The 27,435-nt window shown below is 34.6% G+C and overlaps 1 protein-coding gene across 46 annotated transcripts in view; it reads right to left on the reverse strand.

Annotated features, from left to right (window-relative positions):
- The window catches only part of RIMS1 (regulating synaptic membrane exocytosis 1), a 477,109-nt gene that overhangs the window by 379,257 nt on the left and 70,417 nt on the right, over positions 1–27,435 (reverse strand). For 44 of the 46 annotated variants that reach the window (XM_077903404.1, XM_077903447.1, XM_077903445.1 and 41 more), the window contains exon 2: positions 14,688–14,768. The exons of the other annotated variants lie outside the window; for them this stretch is intronic. In XM_077903404.1, the coding sequence (XP_077759530.1) occupies positions 14,688–14,768 (81 nt within the window). The remainder of the gene's footprint in view (positions 1–14,687; positions 14,769–27,435) is intronic. 46 annotated transcript variants of the gene reach the window in all.

Raw genomic sequence — 27,435 nt, forward strand, 5'->3', positions numbered from 1 at the left:
AGAGTCCAGTCATTTTACTCAGACCAAACAACATAATACCTAAGTGCCTTTATGTATAAAGTACCATGTTGGTCACTGGGAAGAGTCCAGTGGCACATGAGATCCCACTTTGTTGTAAGTAAAACATTAAATGTCCTCTAATTTTAATTGCAAAAAACCTAAATTTATTTTCATATACACACACATACACGTAGAGAAATAAAACTCAAAGCCATACTTCTTCCAAGCCTGAGCTTTTCTCATAAATATGGTCCAAGACCATCTCATAAATATGGTCCAAGATCCCCTGAGCTATCATAGTAAATGACATTGCAAAAAACCAGCCCAAGTATTTTAACACTTTTTAGTGCTCCAAAGGATAACAGATGGTGGAAATAGCTCTCTGGAACTGCATGGAAAGGCAGAGTGAGAAAAATCAAAGGGACAAATGAAAGAGGCTTTCCATTCTCTTTCTGATTCTCTGTATCCTCTACTCTTTAATGTTTGTCTTTAATGTTTATCTTTAATGTTTATCTTCAATGTGTATCAACTCAGAGTACCATTTACAATAAAGGGAATAACAGAATTCATCTTGGAGTCATTTGTCCATTGGCACTCATTATTCAAATCAAATCACAGTTGGAATCAAAAGAAAGCAATTTGTATCAAGTTCCAATGGTGTAACATAGTATTACATATTATAGTAGACCAACAACTTGGAGGCAAGATACCAAAAAAATATTTAAAGCTAATGATTTTTTTTAATCAACTAAGGCAACCAAAGAAAACAATTTATTGAGAAATGACTAGTATACTTCTGAAGTATTATAGGAGTTCATCCTTAAATTATGTACCAACCCCTCTTTCTGCAAGCAAAACAAATAAGAACCTACTTATTTCATATGTAAGGAAACCAAAATGCAAAAAAGTTACTAAGAGCAATTTTGTACATTTTTCTGGGTCTGTCAAATTTTATATCTTCCATGACTTTGCTCCAACTTGGGGTGAATATCATGGAGAATGTGACTTACTCACTGATTACGTACCATGCCTACCACACTCTCACCTACAGTGAATTATTTGAATCAAGAAACCTATGGCATTCTTATCATCTTCTAACCCCTCCACAGTGTAGCCCAGGATTAAGAAGAGAGCTGACCATCACTGGATCCTCACTTGGATCTTTGAAAGGAATTATCAGACTACCTCTAAAGTCTGGAGTGCAGGCTCTGCAGTCAAATTGCCTGGCTTAAAATCCTGGCTTCACTCTTAGCGGAAGTAACTACATAAGCAAGTAATTTATATCTTTATGCCTCAGTTTCCTCATTTGTAAAATGAAGATAGTAATGGTAATTTATAGAATTTTGTAAAGATTAAATGCACATAAAATACCTAAAACAGAATAGTATTTAATTGCAGTTATTTTGCCACCACAGTTGATAGAGAACCAGCAAAGAGTTAAAAATAGACACACTTCCACCTTAACCTTATGCAAATTCAGGTTGATGAGCAGTTTTTAAAATCTAGATGTGTGTTTTTTCTCCTTTTTGATGCTCTGAAATGAAATAGTCCTCTCAATTGTGCCATGGAGTCTCTTTTCCTACGGATCCCCCTAAAGAATCAGAAAAGAGGTGACAATTATAGGGAATGTAATTCCCTAAAGCAGCATGCCTTTTCCTTACTTTTTCATTACCTTTCTTAAGGTAATTCCCAACTCTAATTCTGGACATTTTTTACAGTCTTTCGTCTTCCTTGTTCCTTTCTCTGCTACATTCACTTGTCACCAGAGCCTGCTGCTTTCTCCTTCCAAATGCCTCTCTCAACCATTTTTTCCATAACCCCACTATCATTATCCTTACTATTATTAACCATTTCTGGTCTATTTTAATCATTTACTAATTGGTCTCTTTCTCTCCAGGAATGCCCTATTATCATCCATTATGCATACTTCTGAAAGATTCATCATCCCAAAGCATTCCTTTTAATCTGGGTAGCTCTGTGTTCAGATACTTTCTTGTCTTCCTTCAGAGTAAAACCAATTCCCTGAGCCTAAATTTCAAAGATATTTATCTACTGGTCCCAACCTTCCTTTATTGGTTTATAGTCTTTGACTCTTGCTAAATAAACTTTGGTCATTTACTTGCATTGTAATGTATCTTTTATACCAGTGTAGCCATCAGCTTATCTATCCATCCATCTGTCCACTCCTCCATCCATCCTTCCTCTTCCACAATTAAATTACAAACTACTTGAGAACAGACCTTATACCTAACATTATTTTGGGATACCTCCTTTCACCTTCCAATTTTGCACAGTATTTAAAACATAGCTATGTGCTCAATAAATACATTTTTAAAGAATTACTGAAAAATATCAGATACCATATAATCGTTAACATAAATATGATAAAACATCAAGTATTACTGGCTCTAACAAGTTTTCCTGACCTCTAATTTTGAGTTAGATTTCTCTGTGCTTTCATGCCAATCTAAATTCTTTCATAGCTTTATCATCGTACTTTGTTGTAATCATCTACTTACTTGTCTGTCAGTTTAACCAGCTCTATCTTATTAATAGTTTTATAAGTCTGTGTCAAATGAATGAGTAAAAATGAATAAATTCATGTAACGATATATGCTACATATATGGGTCATTTGAAAATGATGGAAATCTTATTTAATATTACCCAGAGTTAAGTAAGACTTAAAAGGTCTGTTTCAGCATATCATGTTCTGAATTTATCTACCCAATGACCTCAATTATATATTACTGATGATGCTATCTAAAGTCATTAAAGACCGTCTAGACACACAACATTTAATATTTGTTATATGTATAATAGATGAGTGCATTCATTTATCTAGTAAAATAAATTTTTTACTAAATAAACATTAATTTGCTGTATAGTCGCCCAAGATCCTGGGCATGATCTTTTCTTTTTATTTAATACCTTCCTTCTAATACCAATGCAGAAGTAGCCAGGGGGTACAGATTTTCCTTTCCTTCCTGTTTTTGCACAAGAACCATTTCTTGGCACTGGAAGACTGTTCTCATTCTGGACAAAAGACTCTGTAGAAGAACAGAAGAAATAGCAGTGATTCACAGGCTGGGCCCTGAGGCACAGCGACTTTCTAATAATAATATTGCCAATATTTATTTTCCCTTTGCATTCTCTCAACATGAGTTTTGGAAGAGAGATCTAATTCAGAGATAGTCACGTTAATTTTGATTTGTGGAATTATCACTCTCCCAACTAATCTTCATTTTCACTGAGTAACCCAGTGGTTCTAAACCATAGGAGTATGTCAGGATAATTTGGGGAAACTTTCCAAATACAAATTTCCTGGCTTCACTACTCATGCACAGTAGGGAGCATCTGATACATGATGGGCTAGTGTGAGGTATAGTGTATCTTTTCAAAAACTGTTCCAATGCCTTTTTATACCACTACTCTCATTGAGAAACACTAATAGATAAGATACAGCCTATGTTTTAACTGAATTAGGTAAAAAGTATTTTTTTTTCAAATTGTGCCAATAAGAGTACACTGTAAAAGCTTCATAAATATTTTAAATGGACAAAATAATGAATAATGTAGAGATTATTCACTGCTACTGTAGTAGAATATGTAATATTTATACAGTACTTTACACACAACTCTCTTACATACTTTTACTCATTACATCTTCAAAACTTGCCAATGAGATAACTAGAAACATTTTCCTTCCTATTTTCCAGATGAGAAAACTGAGATTTAGGAAGGCAAACAAACACCTGGGCCAATGTTACCCAGCAAGTAAGAACCAGAACAAGGACTAAAAATATTTGGTACAAACTCTGAATGCTATGATTTACCCACTACTTCCTAAAAAATTGCAAAATTCTTCTTAATCATAATGTAGATCATCTGGGTATTTTGAATCCATCCTATACTATGAATCTAGATAACTGGATTCTCGACCTAGATCTGCCCCTTTCCTGCTACATGACAGTGAGGCAATTCACTACCAAAATTCATGTCTCATCTTCCATATGCAGGCCAAGGGCACAAATCATTAAAGTTCAGTTGGTGCTCACATCATGTGACTTGAGTTAAAGTTGACATTAAACAAATCCAATTAGAAGTCTGCTTAGGCTTCTACAACTTTAGTTTTTCACGAAATTTTCTTAAAATAAATTATTTTTGTCTATGGAAAAATTTCATATGGCCTAAGATTGACCCAAGAAAGCTGAAGGGATGGAGATCCATTGAGCTAGGTCCTTAGGGCTGCCCCTAGGTCTATGGTAAAGATGACCTATAGGCTTCCTAATAGAATCAACAAGATGATAAAGAATAAGATTCTACTCAGCTGTTCTGCACAAGAGGGGAAAAACTGTTTTTAGCTAAAACACCCTCTATGCACAGGAACAATGGACATAGTATATAAGAGGCAAGTCCTCTAATGTCAGGATCACCAAACTAGAAACTGTTCAGAGCCTCATTAACAGAGGATGTAGTTCAGTCAAAAAGGGGTAACTGGTGAAAGTAATTTATGATTAATTAAGGTCCATGAAACATAATTGTTACACATAAAACTACTATGAGTCTACTCTTACAGAACTAATTTTTTTTAATACACAAGGAGTTGAAGAAGGCATCTTCTTTCTGAGCATTCAGACACAGATAAAAATGGTATCATCTTAAAATAGTTACAACAGAAAGAAGGGCCTTATAAGACTCTGTGAACTGGCACAGAATGATTTTCATAAACTGGAAAATCATATAAAGAGAATGAAGACTATAAAAGCCACACGATTAAGAAAAATTCTGTCACTTCCTAATTATAACCATGAATTGGTAATGTTAGCATTCCTTGTACTCTCTATTTTCAAGTTAACTGGTTGTACTGACTTTATCCTAAAAGACAAAAACATATACATATTTTTTAGTTGGAACTTTTATTTTTCTAATATTACCTGCTCACAATATGATCCCTACTGCAGGTGGTAATAGAAGTATTGACTATAACATTGAACAGCTCTTATGGTATATATGAAAAAATAGTTAACAGCAAAAACATAAAACTCATCACATTTTGATGTAAACATCTGGCTGAAAATAGTATAGAACAGGCTGCTTGTCTCTGAATAATATGTTCATTCATGATAAAATATATAGTTAAAAGATCTTTTGCATATGGAAATATATTCCCTTTCTTCTTGGCTGAACTTTACTACAAAATGAGATGTCTTTCCAAAAAGGAGCAATATTTTTATCTAGTATATATTTTAGAATATTTATTTCCTGTAGTATAGAACACCTACAAAATTATTAAATCTTCTATCCGAACAGAATATGAGAGTGCAAAAAAAATCACAAAAGAACAAACATTTAAAATGGCACAGTTTAGTCATGTTTCAATTTTTATTCAATTTTACTTTTCATCATTTTTTACTTTCAATATTTGACATTCTATGCAAATTTACCTAAAGTAATATAATTGAGATTTCTAAATTTTTCATTCACATGTGCCTTTTAAGATATGTATGTGTACACAAGATGCTTAATATTTTATGAGAAAACATGTTACTATACATTATGCATTCAATGCATTCAACCTGTTACACATATCAGAGATTACACATATGACTTGCAGCCTCCTCCCTTCAGTATACACCAGAAGTTCTCTCCTCTTCCTTTTTAAAATCTTTTTTTTTAAATGTTTTATTTATTTATTTTGAGAGAGAGTGTGTATGCAAGAGTGGGGGTGGAGGGGAGGGCAGAGGGAGAGAGAGAACTTCAAGCAGACTCCATGAAGAGCACAGAGTCCAATGCAGGGCTTGATCTCATGACCTGAGATCATGACCTGAGCCTAAATCAAGAGTTGGATGCCCAATGAACTGAGCCACTTAGGTGCCCCTCCTCTTCTCTTTCACCACTTCCAAAACTTCATTAAATTACACTAAACTTCATCAAACATAACTAAATTCCACTTGTTCCATCTCTATTGCTACCAGCAGAGTCCAAGCCACAATTATATTTTGCCTAAACCACTACAACTGCTTCCTAAGGTTCTTTTATCTTCACCCAACCCACTTGCCACACTACATTGGATCATAATTCTCCCTTTTCTGAACTACTGCAAAGGCTTCTCAATAGTCTTACATAAAATCCTAAGATCTGAGAGGTTTCTAAGTTGGAACCCTTGCTTATCCTATCAGTCTCATCCATTGCCCTCCCCCTCACATTTCTCTGCTTTCTTTTAGTTTCCCAACCATGCTACACTGGTTTCCATTTAAGATCCACTCCACACACCATCCTGTCCAACTGGAATTCCTTTCTGCTGACTCTTCATAAGGCTGATTTCTCATCGTTCAAGCCTCTCCTTAAATGTCATCTCTCAGAGCCTTCCTTGAACATGTTTTCTAAATAGATTTCCCAGTGTAATTCTCTAACATGGCATTCAGTTTAGCCCTTTGTTAAAAATAAGAGTTTTGTCATCTATGTTTGCTGTTTAGATCCTCTCCTACACATTCTAACTTCTACAAAGACAAAGATTCTGCTTTGTCCATCATCATATCCAGTGGCTGGTACTAGGCTCTGCACAAAGAACAGATATATAAATATTTATTGAAGGAAGAATTAATAGCCTGACTCTCTGGAAAGTAAGCAGTGAACAGCTTCTCCTACTACACAATCTCTACCAGTTGACGTTCACTTCCCCTCTCCTCAATGCTACCTTCTCATCCAAAGCTGATTTAACAGGTTCCCAATGAAGGAGCAGACTATACCTGAGCAGAGATCAGAACTTAAGAGAATGTGGAAAAGACTGAGTATAAAATCCGCTAAACTTCAGGAGCAGAGAACACCACATGACTCAGGACGTGCAGAGAGCCAAGATCAGGAAACCTAGGGAAAAGCAGGCTAGATTCTGGTATTCACAGGGTCTCCCCCAGGTTTTTGAGAGGAATCATTGTATTTATTATGGAGTTGTATCTGAGGTGGTGATAGTCTGTCAGTGGGTTGCCCAATTTTCTGTATTATTCATGCAATTTTTGCCATCCATTACTACAGCAAGACAGAATTCTGGGCATTTAGTATAAACAACCTGAATCATGTCTGGTATGCAGGGCTTAAAGGTACAGTGACATAGTGACAAGGGCTCTGTCCAACTGTTAACAATTTCAGAAACACACTTTTGTTTAATCTGTTATCTAGTATAAAATACAATGTTGATGTTAGATGTGATTTTAATTGAAAAACCATATAATCAAGTATAAAGACACATGTGTACTTCTCAGACATTATGGGAAAAGTATATATATTAATATATATTTTTCTCAGTTAAAATTTTGATTCTCAAGGCTATTTTAAAATTAGGTTAAATATAAGCTACCACATTGACATGATTAAATTCATTCTGATCCCATACATATCGGTCCTCAGAAGCCCCTATGTTATAATTAATCTGAACAAAGACAGTTGTTGCTGAAAAAAGCCATGCCCTTGATATCTGAAAAAGTATGCCTATTAAAAGAAAAATTTGGATACAGCCTCCCTGTCAATTCAAGGCTGACTCATCTGAAGCTGTGAAGAAGGGGAAAAGAAGAGTATGTGTGACACACATACCCATGTCAAAAGCTTCAATGCAGATGGTACTTAATGATCCAGTCCAGGATATGAATTACCACTGCACAGAGAGATCATTTCTAGAAACGAAGTAGAAAGGATAAAGATAGAATGGCAAAGTAAAATTCTGAGACTAATAATTTGCATTTTTACCTGGAACTTAAAATCATTTTTGGTTAAATAAATGAAATTGATACTTACAGGACTTACAAACATACGACTAACATAATTTTTAGAAATAAAAATAAACACCATATTAAAACCAGTTTCTATTTTTTTTCCCAAAGGTAATCAGAGAAACTCAAATCAAAGAATCTCAAAATTATTAAAGAAATTATATCTATAAGATCTTTTCTTTCTGATTGGCTCTAGCTATACTGAACCCAGACTCTGAGGTTACACTGTAAGTTTTAAATTATGAAATTGGTTATACATGTGAACACACAACAGAGTTAAGTTTATTTTCTAGAACTAGAAATCACAAGTATCAAAAATTCAAAATAAGGAATGGTTCAAGAGCAATATAGAATTAACTTTTGAATATGAGCTTTCCTGAAGATGTGAGGACTTCATATGCAGTACACTTACCTAAACATACATATACATTTATACAGAACCATTGTAAATGCTCAAATAAAATAGAATTTAAGTAATCAAATAGCTTCCCACAAAGAAGCTGATGGCTTCATTGGTAAATTCTACCAAACATCTGAAAAAAAATTATAGTAATCTTTAACTAATTCTTCCTAAATAGAATAGTAGAGAATACTTCCAGATTCATTCTATGAGGTCAAAATTACCCTGATACCAAAATCAAATAAATCACAGGGAAACCACGAACTAATGCCACTTATAAATATATATATATATATGTGTGTGTGTATATATATCCTCAAAAATAATAGCAAAACAAATAAAGAAACATATAAATTGGATAACCAAGTGGGATTTATCCCAGGAATACAAGATTGGTTCAACATATGAAAATCAATCAAAGCAGTACACCATGTTAATTAAATAATGGACAAAAAGGGCATTACCATCTCAATAGGTACAGAAAAAGCATTTGAGAAAATCCAACATACTTCCATGATATGAACACTAAACATGCTAGAAAGAAGCATCTTAAACCTGAGGGGGAAAAAAAAAAAAACAACTACTGGAACTCCACAACAAACATCGTATTTAATGGAGAAAGACTGAAAGCTTTCTTCCTAGATGAGGAGCAAGATAGAGATCTGCTGTTACCACTTTTTTTTTGTTACCACTTTTTGACAACTAGATTCCAACACGCAAAAGAATGAAATTGGGCCTTTACCTCACACCATATACAAAGAGTAACTCAAAATGGATTAAAGACCTAAATATAAGAACTAAACCTATAAAACTCCTGGAAGAAAATCCAGAGGTAAATCCTTATGACCTTGGATTTCACAATAGTTTCTTAGATATGACATCAAAAGCACAAGTAACCAAAAGAAAAATAGATTACATGGACTTCATCAAAATTAAAAATTTGTGCTTCAAGGTACTATCAAGAAAATGAAAAGATAATTCACTATATAGGAGAAAATATTTGCAAATCATTTCTCTGACAAGGATATAGTATCCATTACATATAAAGAATTCTTACAATTCAACAATAATAACAAGTAACCAAATTAAAAATGGACAAAAGATTCTGGTCAACATTTCTCCAAAGAAGCCATATATAATAACCAATGAGTACATGGAAAAGATGCTCAACACATCATTATTCACTACAGAAATCAAATCAAAACCACAATGAAATAGCCATTCACGTGCTTCATACCCACAAGAATGGCTAACAAAAAATACTAAAAATCCCAAGTGTTGGCAAGGATGTAGTGAAATTGGAATCCTTTTACATTGCTGGTAGGAATGTAAAATGGTGCAGCTGCTTTAAGATACAGTTTGACTGTTCCTAAAAAAATGTAAACATATAGTTGCTATAATGACCCAGCAATTGCATTCTTAGGTTTATACTCAAAAGAACTGAAGACATATATTCACTCAAAAAATATATATAGATGTTAAAAGCAGCTTTTTACACAATAGCTTAAATACTAGAAACAATCCAAATGTCCACGTAACTCATGGATGATGGGTAAACAAAAAAGTGGTATATACGTACAAAAGAATATTATTTGGAAATAAAAGGGATGGAGTATTGATAAATGTGTAACATGTGTAAACCTTGAAATATTATGCTAAATGATACAACCAGACATAAATAGTCCATATATTCCATGATTCCATTTATGTGAAATGTCCAGAAAAGGCAAATCCATAGAGAAAGAGTAAATTAGTGGTTGCTATGAACTGGGTTTGAGGAGACTAGGGGAATGAATGACTGCTAATGGGTAGTAGGTTTCTTTTTTGGGGTGATCATCATGTTCTGAAGTTATAAAGCAGTGATAGTTGCATAATTTTGTGAGAAACACTAAATTGTACTCCATGAAAGGTGAATTGTACATATGGCATGTGAATTGCATGTTCATTTTAAAAAGCAGGCAATCGGCAACAAAAACAAAGAAAACCAAGAAAGACTGAATAACGATACATATACCTCTGGATTCAATTTTTTCCTGATAATGTCACCTTCCACAGTAATACAAACATTGTATAAATATATTTTTTCTTCGGTTATACATTCATTTTCTGGATTTTTACTTTCAAATTCCAACTTCACCCATTCTAGTATGACTAATCATCCCAATTTTTCCAGGACAGTGCAGGGAATTGGATTCCCAAGACATGTGACTTGCAGTACTGAAACATGGATAGTTCCAGGAAAACTGGGACCAGTTTGTTTTTTCATGATCTTGCATAATTTACTTAATTCCTCTGCTCTTTGTTGCAATACAGATGATACCCTCTACACTGCCTTTTCCAGTTTTTCCTTCCAACTCTATATTTTCTCCCCATGCTATTTCATTTGTCCTAATGGCTTTTATTATAAAGCAACTACTTACAAATTAGCACATCTCATCTAACCCTCTCCTGAGTTTGAGATATGGAGAGCCAAATATCTTCTGGATGTTTCAAATGGAGATACCTTTGGCCATTAATACATAAATCTAATGCTAAATCTAAACTTGCTTTCATGCCTAAATTAACTCTCTTCTTGATTTTATCACATTCACTAAGTCTCTTGAGATAAAGTGAGTTATCCCCCCTCATTTTTGCTTTATTACTATATCTAATGAATCACTATACTCTAATTATACCACCTGGGAAATTTTCTCAAATCTACCCTCTTACCTCTCCTACTTATCCCTGTTAAGATCTAAGACTGATACTGATGAATAGACAAGAATCTCTCAGACTTTTTAAATCCAAAATCACTCTGAAAAACTCAAAAACCCATAATGGTATGTCAAATTTCAAAATACAGTATTAAAAATAAAACCTAAGACAAGGCACAATTAATTATATACTTTCTCCAAATTAGACAAACATCCTGTTCTTCAGAGATTCTGATGCAGCACTTCTTACCTCCTTTCTCTCTCTTTCACATACATGCTCACACTCACCCACACACACATGAACTTCTACCCACCCATATGACCACACAGCACACAAATACACATACACATGTACTCAGACTCCAACAATGAGAACATGTTTTAAATTACCCCAGCACAACCTGATGTTTTGGGACTCAGGACAACTGTTCTCTCCCGGAAGACTGTACTCCAAAACTGCCTACCTATCGAACTATTCTTCTTTCAAAACTCGTATTACCTATTGCAGGCTTGGTATATCCTTCCTTGACCCACATCAACCCCAAACAGAATAAATCATTTTTTAACATATTGTACTTTATTACTTTGATTAAGTGATGACAACTTATGCAGCATGTCTAAAATATGACTAAGTGACATTTTAATAATAACTGAAAAAGAATCCTTGGATAGTTTATATACACAGTTATCAAAAATATAAAGTTTATTGACATGTGTATTCATCAATCTAGACTTGCAAGTAGAATGTACCAAGTAACATAAGTATAGTTGCCCTACTTCCTGTCTACCTACCACTCTCTCTCTCTTTTCCACACCCACACAGTCAAGCCTTTTTAAAAGTCATATACAATCACTATTTCCTTTTCCTGACTTGTCATTTCCTCCTCACAACTATCAAAATAGAGTATTTCCACCCACTTATATATTTAAACTGCTATGACAAATGCCACCAATGACTTCCAAATGGCCAGATCCTAAGGACATTTTTTATCTCTGAAGTTATTCATTGATTTTCTGCTGCATTTGATACTATTGGAGATACCTCTTGAGCCCCTCTATTACCTTGGCTTCTGGTTCTTCTATGTTTTAAATTATTATTTCTCAGCTGAGTCAGGGGATCCTTTTCTTTTGCCTATTCATTATGCATTGATTTTTACCTAGGACTCTCTCTATTATCTTTTTCTAACTATATATCTTTTAGTGATGTCATCTCCTGTCCCAGTTAACTGAGTGTTTCAGTTTCATATACCCAACTATTTCTTGGATCTGTACCCTAGGATAATGCACAGGTACCACAAAATCATTATATCAAAATGCAAACTCCTCACTGCTTACCTACCTAGACCTAGTTTGGTTCTTTAATTCCACTTTTTCTGTCAGGTCCTTAATTATCAAACAATTGATATGATAGTCTCCCTAAACTTTCCTTACAAATCATATTCAATTGACAATCAAGCACTGCCAATGTGACTCCTTACTCAGCTCCTGAAATGTTTCCTTCCTACACCCTCTGCTACTCCTATAAGACATTATCGTCTTTCTTTTGACTATTACAATAGTCTATTAATTGATTTGCTTGTCCCTAGTTTTGCCCACATCACATTCTTAGTCCATTTTCCCCACTTCTGTCAAAGTAAGTAATACATATTTTATATACCTACACACACACACATATATATAATGCAAATCTATGCTACCCTCCTAATTAAAAGCCACTAGGATATCCTTATAACTAAATATAGTGTTTATTAAATTTTATATTTTTACCTAGTTGTCATACACAGAAACTTAAATTCATCCCACAATATTAAGCTGGGATACATTCTTTCTTGGATTTTCTAATCTCTTACATTCCATTCAAAATTTAAAAAGCAAAAAAGTAGCCTTTATTGATATTCAGACCAACTCATGGTTTATAACTCACAAATCTAAAATTCTGAGCAGCCAGCAATTTATTATTGCCTTTTTCTTATCAACCTAGAAAGGCACATATATGGATAAGGAGAGCTCAAATTACAAACACACTATATAGAGAATCAGCAGAATAAGGAAAGAATTGCAAACTTTAAATACTTGAATTCACCTAGAGAGGTTCACTATTTTAATGCAAAAAGTTTAGGTGAGCAAAGAAATGGTCAGAATAGAGGCTCCAAAGGAACTACAGTTGCTTCCTCTAGGCCACTATACTCAGAGGGGCTACCAGGAAAGTTCCACTAGGTACAAGGTAAATTACAACATATTTCTACAACTCTTACGTCTATGGAATGTAAAAAATATAATAAAGAAAAGTGATCTAAAGTCTTGTTGGGAAGGATGACAATTGCTGTTCCATATCTAATAACTCCAATTTAAAATGGACATTAGATCAAGTGGGACCAATTAAAATGGAACCTCAATATGTGGAATACAACATTTTAAAATCAATATTCATTCCCTAAAGAACTTTCCCAGAAATAGATTGAATCCTAATATAATCCTAATACAAAACAAAATGCCTTGTAATGCCTAGAACATAAGAAGTAGAGATGATAAGTTTTCCATGAACTATGAAGGAAAGTTCAATTATCAGAAAAAATGGTTTTAGAGCAAGAACATTTATAGAAAAAAAAATATGGCAACACCATTTAGAATACTTCTTCCAACTTTGTACTTTTGTCAATGTAATTAGAAGTCATTTTTTACTATGTGTAAATAAAAATTATTTTTATTCCTTGAAAAATACTGATAAAATGTAGATGATATTCAAGTATACTTAAAGTCTGAGATAAAATCTATAACTGATGTATTGAGCCTCTTGAAATGTATTTACCAAAATTTTGTTTCCTAAAACATAATTTTAAATGATTTGTGACTGACTGTAATATACAAAATATAAGGATTTAATGCCTTATTTAATTTTGGTCTTTGCCAATGCTAATAAAAACTTGTCATAGTAGAAGAATTATAAAAATTTACTTTTCTTCTCACATTTTACAATTTTATCACTTTATTTTGGTATACTTCAAAGAATTCTCAACTAAAAAAATCTATAGAAAATCACTCTTAAGACACATTTCTTCAGAGGTGTTTGATAAAAACCTTGGAAGGAGACATTTCCCAGTAGTAACTACTTGGCTGTAATGATTATGCCGAGTAGTGCTGCTACTGAGACATTTTAAGGGAATGTTTAATTTTTCTTATTAAGAGCATAGTTCTTGTCAGAAGATTGAATATATCCTGTACTATGCAGAATTTTAAAGCTATTGACATTTTATCTCATCAAAATCCACATTCACAACTTAATTTACTTATTTGGTTTCTTTTCTACTTCTTGCTTCCCCGTTATGTTAGTGTTTAACTCTTCACTAGTATCTACACTTGAGGTTGCAATAATAAAAATGAAACTAGATGGGCAATTCACTCTTTTCGATTGTCCATACCTTTAAATGATATGGTGAGGGTGGGTAATGGACTACCTCTGCACTTCTCTTACTTACACACCCCCCTCTCTTTACCTTGCCTTACCCTAAAGTCTTAGGCTGCAGCCCACGTACATTCCAAATCCATAAGGCACAGAATTTCTGCCTCCCTAGAGCCCTAAAAATGTGTCCCTTTCCTCTAATTAGTTTTATGCTTCCAATATGGCATTAGAAACTTCATTTAACAAAGATACTTAATACAGAGCTCATGTTTCCAGATAATTTTATCTGATTAAATAGTAGCCTTTTTATTACACATACATGAGCAATCAGAGTATCTACTCCCACATGCAACGTGAATTAATATATCTGTAACCAGTGATCTGTGTAAGAGACGACATTTTCAGTCAATAAAACTAATGCCATACTCACGGTGAAGGTTGGTGGGGCTGGTTTTCAGCATTTCTTGGTGTTTTGCAGGCAGCAGGCTTCGCCATGTCCCTGACAACACACCTGGGGCGCATGATAGACAGCACAACGCACTATTAATTATAAAAAGGGTAGAACACATCTAGAAATTAAACACGGTACTGAAAACACAGTCTAATGGAAAATCTTTGTAAGCCCCTTTGATCTTAACCTGGAGGCCCTGGAAAAGCCCTTAGAGTTGGATATTTTTGACTTAGACTTCCAAGAGCTCAATTATACCCAAATAAAATCTGTTCTAGCTTCTTAATTTGATTTTCCTTTTAGCACCAATAAAATGATTGTCAGCAGTTTTTCCCATAGAAGAAATGCTACTGAAAGCTTTGGTTTCATCATGTGATAACATCTGAAAGCTTAAAAATATGAACAACTGTTGCACTGATATGTTAAAAGATGGGCAGGATTTTCTGTGGCTTTGGCTATTTTACTAAAAGATATGGACTTATTTCATGCCATTCATTACCACACATGTTTTTTGCTTTATGCAAAAAGAGATCTAACAGGTCTGAAGACATTCTCCATGTTCAAAACCCCTTCAAGTTAAGAAAAGAGAAAGACTTGGAAGGAAATGTTCATATATAAGGTATTTGTGTGTGTGTTTGTATGTGTGTATATGTAAAATAAATAGAGAAAATACCTCCACAATGTGAAAAAAAAATAGCAAAAAGACTTTGTGTCTTAAATCCCCCATTATAGGCTAACTAAATGCAGAGGATAGACAGTATAACAGAGCTCCAAAGGGCAGCAGAGGATACTCTTACCCTTGTGTTAACAGGGCATGCCGAGCATTGAAGAGATTCATTGGCAGAAATTAAAAAACACCCCCGCCTAACGCTGTACTTGGATGGCTCAGATATGCCTTCATTTCAAGAACTTTAAAAAATATTGCTTTGAATAGGGAAACCCTTGGTTACAAAGCTGAGACCCCACATCTTAGACTTTGTAACATGGAAAAGCCCCTTAGGACCCAGCATTCTCAAACATGAATCTGGTTCTTACAACTTCCATGGAGGCTTCTGGGATATTCGACTACACTACTAATATTTAAAACCAGTCATGTTATTCCAGAAGTGGATCACTGGTGAGGCAGTGGCAGATATATTGTTTTCCCAGAGCTAAAAGCTGCATGGCAAAATTCTCCACTTCTGAAAGAAATGATACAAGGAAACATGGACACAACGCACAGAAACGTGCACACACACATACTGCTCATTCCAAACAAGGTCAGCTAAGACTTAGAAATCAATATGTAATGTAACGAGAAAAGAAAATGGTATCATTTCAAAGACTTGATATACTTGGAGGATCAAAGTACAGAAATGTAGCATTTGCTAAGAACTAATGTTAAACTCTTAATGGACTGGTCAAGAGATGGAAGTCAAAGACATCCACAGGAACACAAGGCCTTCTGTTCTTGTTTCATTTCATGGAAGGAGAAAGCCACTCAGGCATCAAGGGTTAAGTCAGTAACTAAGAAGGCACTCATTAGAGCAAAATAATGTTCTGGGATTTCTGAGCTCTGAAATGTTGGTCTAACTTATCCAAAGTACAAGGAAGTTATATTTCATAGCACTGGAAAATCTTTAACAATTCCCACTCAACTAAAAATAGTACATTTAGCATATTAAATCTACATGCACTGGTTCGTTAAAATATTGGAAATATCACCAACTTTGGAAAACATTTTGAAGAATTATATCTATGGGAAACCATATGCAACCTTCTGTCTTAGTTTATTTCTTTTTTTCCCCTAAAGTTTCAGGAACTTATACATAGCTTTAAAATAAATCAGCCATTTTAATTACAGATTTCCTTAGATATGCTTTTAAGTAACTCTTTTCTAATAAATGTGGATTATCAGCCAGCACTAAAGGTAGACTTCTAAGCAAACTGTTTCCCTAAGTGAAAGACTACGTCTATGTAAGAAAACTTTCATCTAATCTCAAGTGCCCAGTACTTTTGGTGTAAAAGTACAACAGCTGACACACTGCTTCTGTCTGCACAACTATAGAATCTTTCAAATAAAAACTTTATTTGAATTTCTGAACTTTATGTACTAGATAATGAAAACAGATACATCAATATTCAAAAAATGTAGTATTTACAATGAACTTAAGTAAAATTTTTAGCATCTGGATGGCTCAGTCAGTTAAGTGTCTGACTTTGGCTCAGATGGTGATTCCAGGGTCCTCAGACTGAACCTCACATCAGGCTCCCTGCATAGCAGGGAGCCTGCTTCTCCCTTTCCCCCTGCCCCTCTGCTCCTGCTCTCTATCTCTCACTCGCACTTCCTCTTTCTCAAATTAACAAGTAAAACCTTTAAAAAAATAAATATAATTTGAGGTGTACTTAATATACTTTAATTTTTAAAAAGCAGGTAACATTTTTCATACTAAATATATTCTGATTACAAGACTATAGTGATACATACAGCTGGCTACTGAATCTGTGTTTTTGGCGTAAAAACTATTTGTTTCGGATTCAACCAATTTGATGGGACTCTAAACTATGGTATATATATATATTCCTACATTTTCTAATTTGACTTCTTTTTAGCTGAAATTTCTTCTAGATATAAGAAAGAAAAGATTTTTAAAAACCCCTATGCTCATATAGTTACATAGGATATAAAAATATATATATAATACACTCAAGATTTGTGTTAGCTTGTGTTGATTAACATTTCTTTAAAATTATAATTGGATTGTGTTGTGTCTGGCATATTACATTTGGAGGGATAAGCTGTAATAGTTTTGACAGTTCTGATAAGCAGAAATTGTTCAGCACCAGTGCCTTCTATTATCTCCTATGCATTAAACTTGAATCACATAGACCCCTCATACTTAAGAAATACAGTATTTCAATATGTTGTAGCTATTGTAGCTATTAAGTGTCTTCCTCTACATATGATTCATTCCTTCAGCCAGACATAAGGAGGCCACAAACACTGCCAAAGTGCTGACTTCCCAGAATTACTATGGATCAAGAGACTAGGAGTTCAAGGGGTTTGACCTCTTATTCTTTGCAACATCTTTAATTCCTCAAGGATTTATCAGATGTGGACTCTTAACAGTCTTCAAACTGCAAGTGAGCATCCTCTCATTACTCAAGCATTACTGCAGATTTATGCAAATGAGACATTCTGCAACCACCACAGGGGAACGCTCCTCCTGACTCCACCCTCAGCACTGCTGGGTTTTATGAATGACTGCAATCAATGCGATGAATGGCTGCCAACTGCCCACTCAACCACTTCTACTCTTCCGTGCACAGACACACAGGAGAAACTCAAACTGCCACAAGCCTGTCAATGAGGTTATGGTTAGACTTTCATCTTTCCAAGCAGGAACTAAATGTGCTTCCAGATACTTAGAGTATGTAAGTTAAAAATCCTAAATGCCTTCAAAAAACACAATTTACATAATTACTTTCTCTCTTTTGAGCTTCTATTTTGGTTCCTATAATAACTACCCACTCCCCTTGACCCACCTGCAAAACACAAAACAAAACACTATTTTATGAAACTTTATCTCAATTTGAACTTTATCTAAATTGTTTTATCTTTCATGACTAATGTCAGGAAACTATATACTGTGCACTAAGCTGTGAAATAGATATGACATGTTTACATTTCTGTTCTCTGTCTCTTGGTTTTTGAATTTTACTCCTATCATCAATGGAGATAAGTACATTCAAATAGTGTCTGGAGAAAAAGCGTATTTGTGCTTATTCCCCGAGTGTAATTGTACTAGTCTGCATTTGTAATAGGAAATTTTAGAGACAGTTAAAATAACCTAAGATTGAGAAAATGAAAAAAATTTTAAAATACATAATTTTCTAATTTGCAGATCACTAATTAAAAATATATAGAATAGCACTTGGGTGGCTCAGTTGGTTGAGCATTTGACTCTTGATTTTGGCTCAGGTCATGATCTCATGGTGGTGAACTGAGCCCCACATAGGCTCTTTGCTCAGTTGAAGTCCGCTTAGAAATCTCTCCTTCTCCTTCTGCCCCACCTCTCACATGCTCTCTCTCTCTCTCACTCTCAAAAAAAAAAAAAAAAAAAGAGAGAGAGAGAGAGTTAGATAGATAGACAGATAGAAAGAAACAAGGATTCCCCAGCAGCCATCTCCATCTTGGCTGATTGCAAATACATTTCTCTAGCTGTCCAGGCCAAAAACTTTAGACTTTTCTCCTTTTTCCTTACACTTGCATCCAATTCATAAAATGGTTCTACTTTCAAAATTTATCTAGAGTCTAATCCTTTTTTTACCTCCTCGATTATTGCCATCTTGTCTTGAGACATTATTACTATTTACTTGGATTTCCACAAGACTTTTAACTGGTTGCCCAGCATTTACCCTTGCCTTCCCTCCTCTAGTCTATTCTCTCTTCTGAAAGATAAATCAGATCATGATTGCTGTGCTCAAAATTCTGCATAGTTCTCCAGTTTACTTATTTCACTCACAAATAAATTGCCAGAGTCTTCAAAATATAATCTGGCCTCCCATAACTCTAGAGTTCATCTCCTACTATTCTTTGTTTCCAACTCCCTCCGTCTTTGCTAATTCTGCTCCAGTCACCCTGGCTTCCTTTCTGGTTTTCCTCAAATAAACCAGCCCTAATTTTACTTTGGGTTCTTTTCATCAACCAACCTTTCCTTCTGTCTGGAATGTTCTTTCCTGATATTAGTTATGACTAACTCTTTTACTTCTTTTAATGCTTTGCTTAGATGCCAATTTCTGAAAACTCCCATTCTGATTATTTTACTTACCACTATAATCTGCTTTCCCATAGCCACCATATTCCTATATGTTCAATGCCCTTTTAATTTGCTCTACTACTTACTAAAGTTTCCTGCCTCCCACTGCTGAAGTATGAACTGCTCAACAGGAAGGATCTCAGTCTCTTTGGTTCACTAACACATATTCAAAAACTTAGAATAATGTCTGACATAATAGTCACTTAATACATATTTGTTAAATGAATGGATAAGATAAAAAGGACAAAAGCTGTGGATTTCAAGCTTGAGTAATTTTAACACTCTAAAACATAGTGATTCAGAATAGATTCTAGGTAAATACTTTTTGCAAGATTACAGCATATTTCTATAAAATATTTACAAAACATAAACTGATTTATGGCCAACAAGTTTTGTGACTTGAATAATTTCACTAAATGCATTTTTATGTGGTTTGACTAAGTTTCATTTTCTTTCTGAACAATAAAAAAGGTATTTCTCAGCATATGACTTATTTAGTGGAGAAGACTAATGTCAAGTCATTGGTTGAACCAGCAAGATACCATTTAAGATGTCATGTACTGATATTTTATCAAATAAAACTCTAATATAATTGTATATGAGGTAATTCAATAATTGTAAAGAGAAAATCCCTTTTTCTTCTGATATTTCTAAACATATAGGAAAATAAGAAGTACTTTTATTCATTTAATACTTATTATGTATCAAATATACATAGCATATCTTCTTCAATCTTCAAGATATCTACTCTGAAAGAAGATATGATTGTCCCATTTGACAGATGAAGAATACACATCTAAGAGATCATTTTTTTAATAGTAATGGCAAATATTGATATTTTAAGAAGGCAAGATTTGTATCAAGGTCTATTTGGAATCAAAGTTGATGTCCTTTCTATCACTGCAAGCAGACTCCTGACATTAACACAGTGGGTCAGGTTGGTTAAATTAGAAATGTAAAATGACCTTAAGACCAATGGCAACACTATGGAATGTGAAATGCAAGACAAGCCATCTGGCCTATAATAAAAGGCTATATAAGAAAAAGAATCAAGGAAGCTAAAAAGATTTTTTTAAAAAAATATTTTCAGGACAAACATCATACAATTGATACAAATCTCTTCAAATATATTTTTAAAGGAGGCCTTCAAAAGTGATCTCATTTCCACTCACAAATACGAAAAAGAAAAAAAAGATGAAAAATATTACTTTAAAAAGTGACTTTTAAAAAATTGCATATTCATGTTAATTTAACCATGAACAAATGAGTATGATGACTGTTACCCATAAGATGAAGATGGAATAGTAAAAATTCTACACCAGCAGGAGAGAGTGAACGTTGGTATTTTGAAAATCCAGATGTACTAATCACAAATCATCAGGGCCTGTTATACCTCTAATGTGCATTCAGGGAACCCTCAGAAGCTACATTAATTTTTATTTTAAAAAAGACATAGAGGACAGGCGAAGTAGGTTCCTAATTATATGAAAAAGGAAGCCAGCTGGCCATTTTTCACAATGACTGATGTGGGTTGCTGAACCTCCCCTGAAGAGGCGAGGAAGTTATTCACAAAACCAGACAAAAAAGTATAGGATTCTAAAATAAAGGTGATAACAAGATGAAGATTCACTACAGAGATTAGTGAGCAATTCTAAATTTTAGAGAAACAGATTTTTCAAAGACTGATAAAAAAGAAAATGATAGGTAAAAAATCAAGTCCAGGTCTTCTGAATTATTCAAACCTACTCCATTTATTAGCCCTTAATGTCTCCAAAATGCTAACAGGCTAATTTTGTTTCCTATTATGGTTTCCAACATTTTGGCAATATGACCAATCAGCCCCTTTTTATCCAAGCTACTATTTTCTGTTAACATAATTAGTTTCTTTTTCCATTCACCAATTCTTGAAATATTATGCATATCTATGGGTTTATATAGGCTGCCATCCCCCAAACACTGTCCCATTTACATTCTTCTACTTACTAACCCGTGTACATTCTCCAAAAGCCACCTGCTGCCTGCAAAACAACACAACTTTAGAAAAATCAAAAGTAGCAGAAATTTCCTACCACTAAACCTGCAAGAGAGAATTTCTGTTCACTCCACAGACGAGGGAAAACTCATCTAGTAAGAAGTAAGGTATTTAGAGAGGGAGGAAGCAATTAATATGGCCAGTGTAGCAGAGGTATCAAGGATGAGCCCTGAAAACACATTTTGAACTCCCCAGGAGTAAAAAGAGATGGGGTACAAGGGGAATTATGGTGGGTCGGTGGGACAAGGGGTGATGTGAAAGTGGAGACAGAGAAAAAATGGAGTCAATTAGTGAAAATGGAAACAAAAACTGATTTGAAAAAGGAGTGATGAGGGAAGAAAGCCTTTTTATAGTTACAGGCAAGATTGTAAGCAAGGGAATTGGCCCCGAGAAAAAGGAGAAGTTCAAGGTACAAGGAGAGAGGTGTAGAGGAGGTGGGGAAGAGGAAAAAGGATAGAATCTAGTGAGAAAGCAGAGTTGCTGGGAAGATAGAGAGGGATGGCATAAAACAAACAGGTAGGGGATTTGTCCCTAAAATGTCATCTTTCATTTGACCATAACTGCCATTTCCATTTTCTCCAAAAAAGAAACTTGCAGGATAATGTTCAATGAGATTCATTTTTGTTTTTTGTTTTAAAGATTTTATTTTTTATTTATTCATGAGAGAAAGAGCGAGAGAGAGAGAGAGAGACAGAGAGAGACAGAGAGAGAGAGAGAGAGAGAGAGAGGCAGAGACACAGGCAGAGGGAAAAGCAAGCCCGATGCAGGGAGCCCGATGTGGGACTCCATCCCGGGTCTCCAGGATCACTAAACCGCTGCGCCACCGGGGCTGCCCAATGAGATTCATTTTGGAAAGGTTTTGGAGAACAAAAACCTCTCTCTCCACCTCTTCTCATATTTCTAATTCAGCTCCTTTGAGGCAGAAAGTTCTTAAAATCTCCCCACTATTTCCTGTGCCTGGAGTAGTCGGGAATATCTAAGGGAGCTCTCTTCTCCCAATCATCATCCAGTAAGAATTTATTTTCACTAGTGACAAGGATTATCATGTCTCAAAAGCAGGAATAAGAGGGCAGTTTCCTCTTTTGCTTGTTGAGTACAAGCATAGAGGACCTCTTTTTGCTTCTGCTTGAGCATTCAGCTTCCCTCAGTAAGTAGCCTGAGCAGATTTGGGTGTGGCAAAGTCTGTGATGTTGCTAACTCTCTCTTCCTCACTAACCCAGCTCTGTTCAAGCTATTTAGGGAAACACATCTGAAGCCTGCTCAGAGGACTTAGTCTTTCAGACTTACAGTGAATTAAAAAAACAAAAATGAAATTATGACAACAGCAACAAAAACTCACCTGGGAATGATAAACCACAGCAAATTAGAACATTACAAAAGTTAAATAATATCTAATTTTCTCTAGTGAGGGAAGAAACATAGTTTAGATCAGTAAATTCAGCCTGTTTTGTTTTTCTGGCGCTCATGACAGTGATTCTGTGTATAGCACATCCCCATGGGCTCCAGTTTCACAAACAAAACTCTCACCCATTTCTTTTCCATGAAATAAAGCATATTGGTCTCAAAGTGAGTAAGAATCATAGTATTGTGAGGGTAATCCTAGAACTAACATGAAGTTACCCTAAAGAGAAAACTGTTTACAGCTTTTAGTTCAATTTCATTAATAGAGGTCCTAATACCCCTCACAACTAACTTTCATGCCTGACAGCCCAACCAACAACTACTAGTCTGAACTGCTGGCTCTGTCCCAAGCCTCGCTGAGTGGTCTCTCCATCTTAACGATTACTGACTTGAATGAGATGAGAGAGACTGTTTAGTCAACAATAACACCAAGTTAGCAGGAATAGTAGCACTCTCAGAGAGAACATATAACTAAAAATTGTCTTGATTAATTCAAAAAAGCAATTCAGTAAAACAAGATGAATTTCAAGAAATGTAAACACATTTAGATATGAAAACTATATAATCACAAAACAGAAAAATAACAGCGAATAATATCAGCTAAAATTTCTGAGTGCCTACAGTAGGCTAGGAGCTATGCTAAGAATTCCATATGCCATTAGTCATGGCACCTGGCACTATCCAAGGTACACATTTGTGAAATACCAATTTCTTCTTAGGAGAGTCAATTCATCATTTCAAAAATCTATGATATTTGTGAAGTACTTTGTTTTGACCAAATAAATTATTTCATTGTTATTCAAGTTTTAGCAAGAGACACACAACTGTGATTGAGTATTTCAAATTTTAACCCCTCACACTCATATCCTTGCCACATTTCAATGACGTAGAAGAGTAACAGATAGTTGTCAGGTAATGGTTATCTACAGTCTAAATGTCCAGAGTAAAGAATGCAATTTGGTAGTAGAGAGAGATCAATGGTATTTCCAGAGCTTTTTTTATAACTTACAATTTTTCTGCTCTTTATTTGTAACACAAAACCATAGCTCTTTGAATGATTTTAGGTTAGTTCTATGTATCTAAGTATGCCTTTTCTCCACAAGCATTCATTCTCCTTTCTCATCTGAGAGCCAGATAGCTAAATAAATATCTACTAGGAGGTCCATAATGGTTCCTTGGTGGTATTTAAATGGATTTAAATAAATAAAATAAATTGGGAAAATGAAACTTGGGAAAGGATTAATGAAATATTTCAGGCATTGCTTTTAATTAGTTGTAACTATTTTCTCAACTGATTCACCTGTCTAGAAATTTAGACAGAAAATGGAGCCAGATATGAACATATGCTGTATGTGGACTATTACTTGTGTGTAAATATATACTATGCATTTTTTATTGTAAATAAAAATGTCTTTACTTTGTCAAGAGGCCACAATACTGATGAAAGGTATGATATTTGGAAAGATAATCTAGTGAATATGACTTCTCACTCCTCACTGACAAGGGTAAACATTCTCTAAGTGCTCTGCTCTCTTTCTTGACTTAGTAGGACTGACATTCTTATGGCTTCAAATGGGCTGATGGTTCATGAATTGTTATTTCCAAGCTTTACTCCCATTATCTATCAGGTCTTAAATCTATATCTACTTAAATATTCTCCTAAGAAATGAGCTTAAGCCAATTAAAATTACTAAACTCAATCTTCCTTCTCCTCTCAAACTTAAACACCTCTCAAATTCTACATAGGGGTTAATCAAACTTCTATCACTGATGTTCACAATCTTGATGCCACTATGAAATCTCACTCTCCCTAATGGACAATAAATCATTATTAAGTCCTCTGACTATTCCTTTGAAGAATCTCTTGAAATTGCCCATTCTTATTTTGTATACTACTTCCAAATTCATTTTCTCTCTTGAATGAACTGCTAGAGTAGTATTACTCAAGTTCCATTTTCTCCTATTCACAGATTCTGCAAAACAGCTTGCATTCCCCACCCTATCAAATGCATATACAGCTATCCAGTTACAGGGTATTTCTTTGACAAATGCCTTCATTCACTAATCTCTTCTTAATTCCTAATACAACTCATTTCCCAAGTCAGGTATATCTACCTCAAAGTTTTAGAACATCATTTTGTCATTTTCATCTCCATTCCATATGCCATTTTTCTTTTTTTTTTCTTTTTTTTTTTTTTGACTTTTAACTGTTTTATCCTTAGCCGTAGTCTCAGAGTTTGGAAGAGTGCCTAGTACCTAGCTGGCACTTAATATACATTTGTTGAATGAATGAAAGAATGAATGATTTTCTCTATCATCACATCTGGAGAATTCGCATTAATTATTTCTGTGAGAACATAAAGACTCCTAACTCTGGGAAACGAACTAGGGGTGGTGGAAGGGGAGGAGGGCAGGGGTGGGGGTGAGTGGGTGACAGGCACTGAGGGGGACACTTGACGGGATGAGCACTGGGTGTTATTCTGTATGTTGGTAAATTGAACACGAACAAAAAATTAATTTATTAAAAAAATAAAAAATAAAAAAAAATTATTTCTGTGAATAATGCTACTTCCCTATTCTCTCAATTCTATCACAAAAGGTCGTGTAAAACTGCTCTCTTTCTGATAATGTTTCTTTGTCTCTCTTTTCTATTTTATGTTTTTACCGTCCTTAGTTTTATGGATGATTTATCTAGTCCAGTATTTCCATTTTCAATTCTATCTACATTGTTGTTTAACCCATTTATTGTATTTTTTTTAAATTTTTTATTGGTGTTCAATTTACCAACATACAGAATAACCCCCAGTGCCCGTCACCCACTCACCGCCACCCCCCGCCCTCCTCCCCTTCCACCACCCCTAGTTCGTTTCCCAGAGTTAGCAGTCTTTAAGTTCTGTCTCCCTTTCTGATATTTCCCACACATTTCTTCTCCCTCCCCTTATATTCCCTTTCACTATTATTTATATTCCCCAAATGAATGAGAACATATAATGTTTATCCTTCTCCGACTGACTTACTTCACTCAGCCCATATGCCATTTTTCTTACTTAAAATTATCTGCCTCCTTTTCCCTCTCCATTATCTTTTAGTTCTTTCAAAATTCAACTGAAATGTCCTAAACCTCAGGAAGCCCTCCAGCCTAAGGACTCTCATTAATCCTTCACCATTCTAAAAAATGGTCCTTATATAGGAGAGAGAGACTTTATCTAATAGCTGCAGCTTAACTACTAGGAAGAAGTTCAATAAATGTCTGCTGTAAAAATAGGATGTGAAATGGAGGCACATTCCAAAGCCCCAGTTGGAAAGCCCTAATGATTACAACATCTCTGGGATCAATGAACAAACACTTATAGGACACCTGCTCTGTGCCATACACTATGACATATGCTATGATCACAACCTGAAATTAAGTCAGTCTGTTCATCAATAATGATGGTAATAATAATAACTGACATTAATTGAGCATTACATGGTCTCATTTCAGCTCTTTATATACATTAACTCATGTGATCCTGACAGCTCCATGTGCTAAGCAGAGAAAATAACCACTCAAGATAGCATTTACAAAGCCCTGTTATATGTAAGTTGCAACAGTATTAGTTCCACAAATTGAACTCTATTTGAATACTATTTTATTTCCTTGAAATTGCTGAAATCATCCCTCATGTAATATAAAAATTATCTTCAAATGTAGGTAAAAATAAGACTAAGTATAGAAATCTATATTAATAATGCAATAAAGGATGACTTCCCCCAAAAATGCTAAATACGAATATTTTTATTTTGAAGAATAAAACTCTAGTCTGTAATCAGCTACATGTAAATGAATGAAACTGGGCTACTTACTAACACTATACACAAAAATAAACTCAAAACAGATTAAAAACCTAAATGTTAGATCTGAAACAATAAAAATCCTAGAACAGAATACAAGCAGTTATTTCTCTAACATCAACCATAGCAACATTTTTCTAGAGATGCCTCCTTTAGGCAAAGGAAATAAAAGCAAAAGTAATAATTGAGACCACACCAAAATAAAAAGCTTTTAGATAGCAAAGGTAACCATCAATAAAACAAAAAAACCTACTAAATGGGAGAAAATATTTGGAAATGATATATCTGATAAGAGGTTAATATCCAAGATGTATAAAAAACTTATATAACTCAATGGCAAAAAACCCCGAATGGTCCAATTAAAACACGGGCAGAGGATTTGAATAGATATTTTTCCAAAGGAGACATACTGATGGCCAGCAAACACATGAAAGATGCTCAACATCACTAATTATCAGAAAACTGCAAATCAAAAGCACAATGAGATATCACCTCGTGCCTGAATGGTTAGAATCAAGAAGACAAGAAACAACAAGTGTTAGTGAGGATGCCAAGAAAAAGAAACCCTTGCAGACTGTTGGTGGGAATATGAATTGGTATGGCACTGTGTATGGAGGTTCCTCAAAAAATCAAAAATAGGAATGCCATATGATCCTATAATTCC

This window comes from Canis aureus, chromosome 7 (assembly GCF_053574225.1).
Source record: "Canis aureus isolate CA01 chromosome 7, VMU_Caureus_v.1.0, whole genome shotgun sequence".
NCBI lineage: Eukaryota > Metazoa > Chordata > Mammalia > Carnivora > Canidae > Canis > Canis aureus.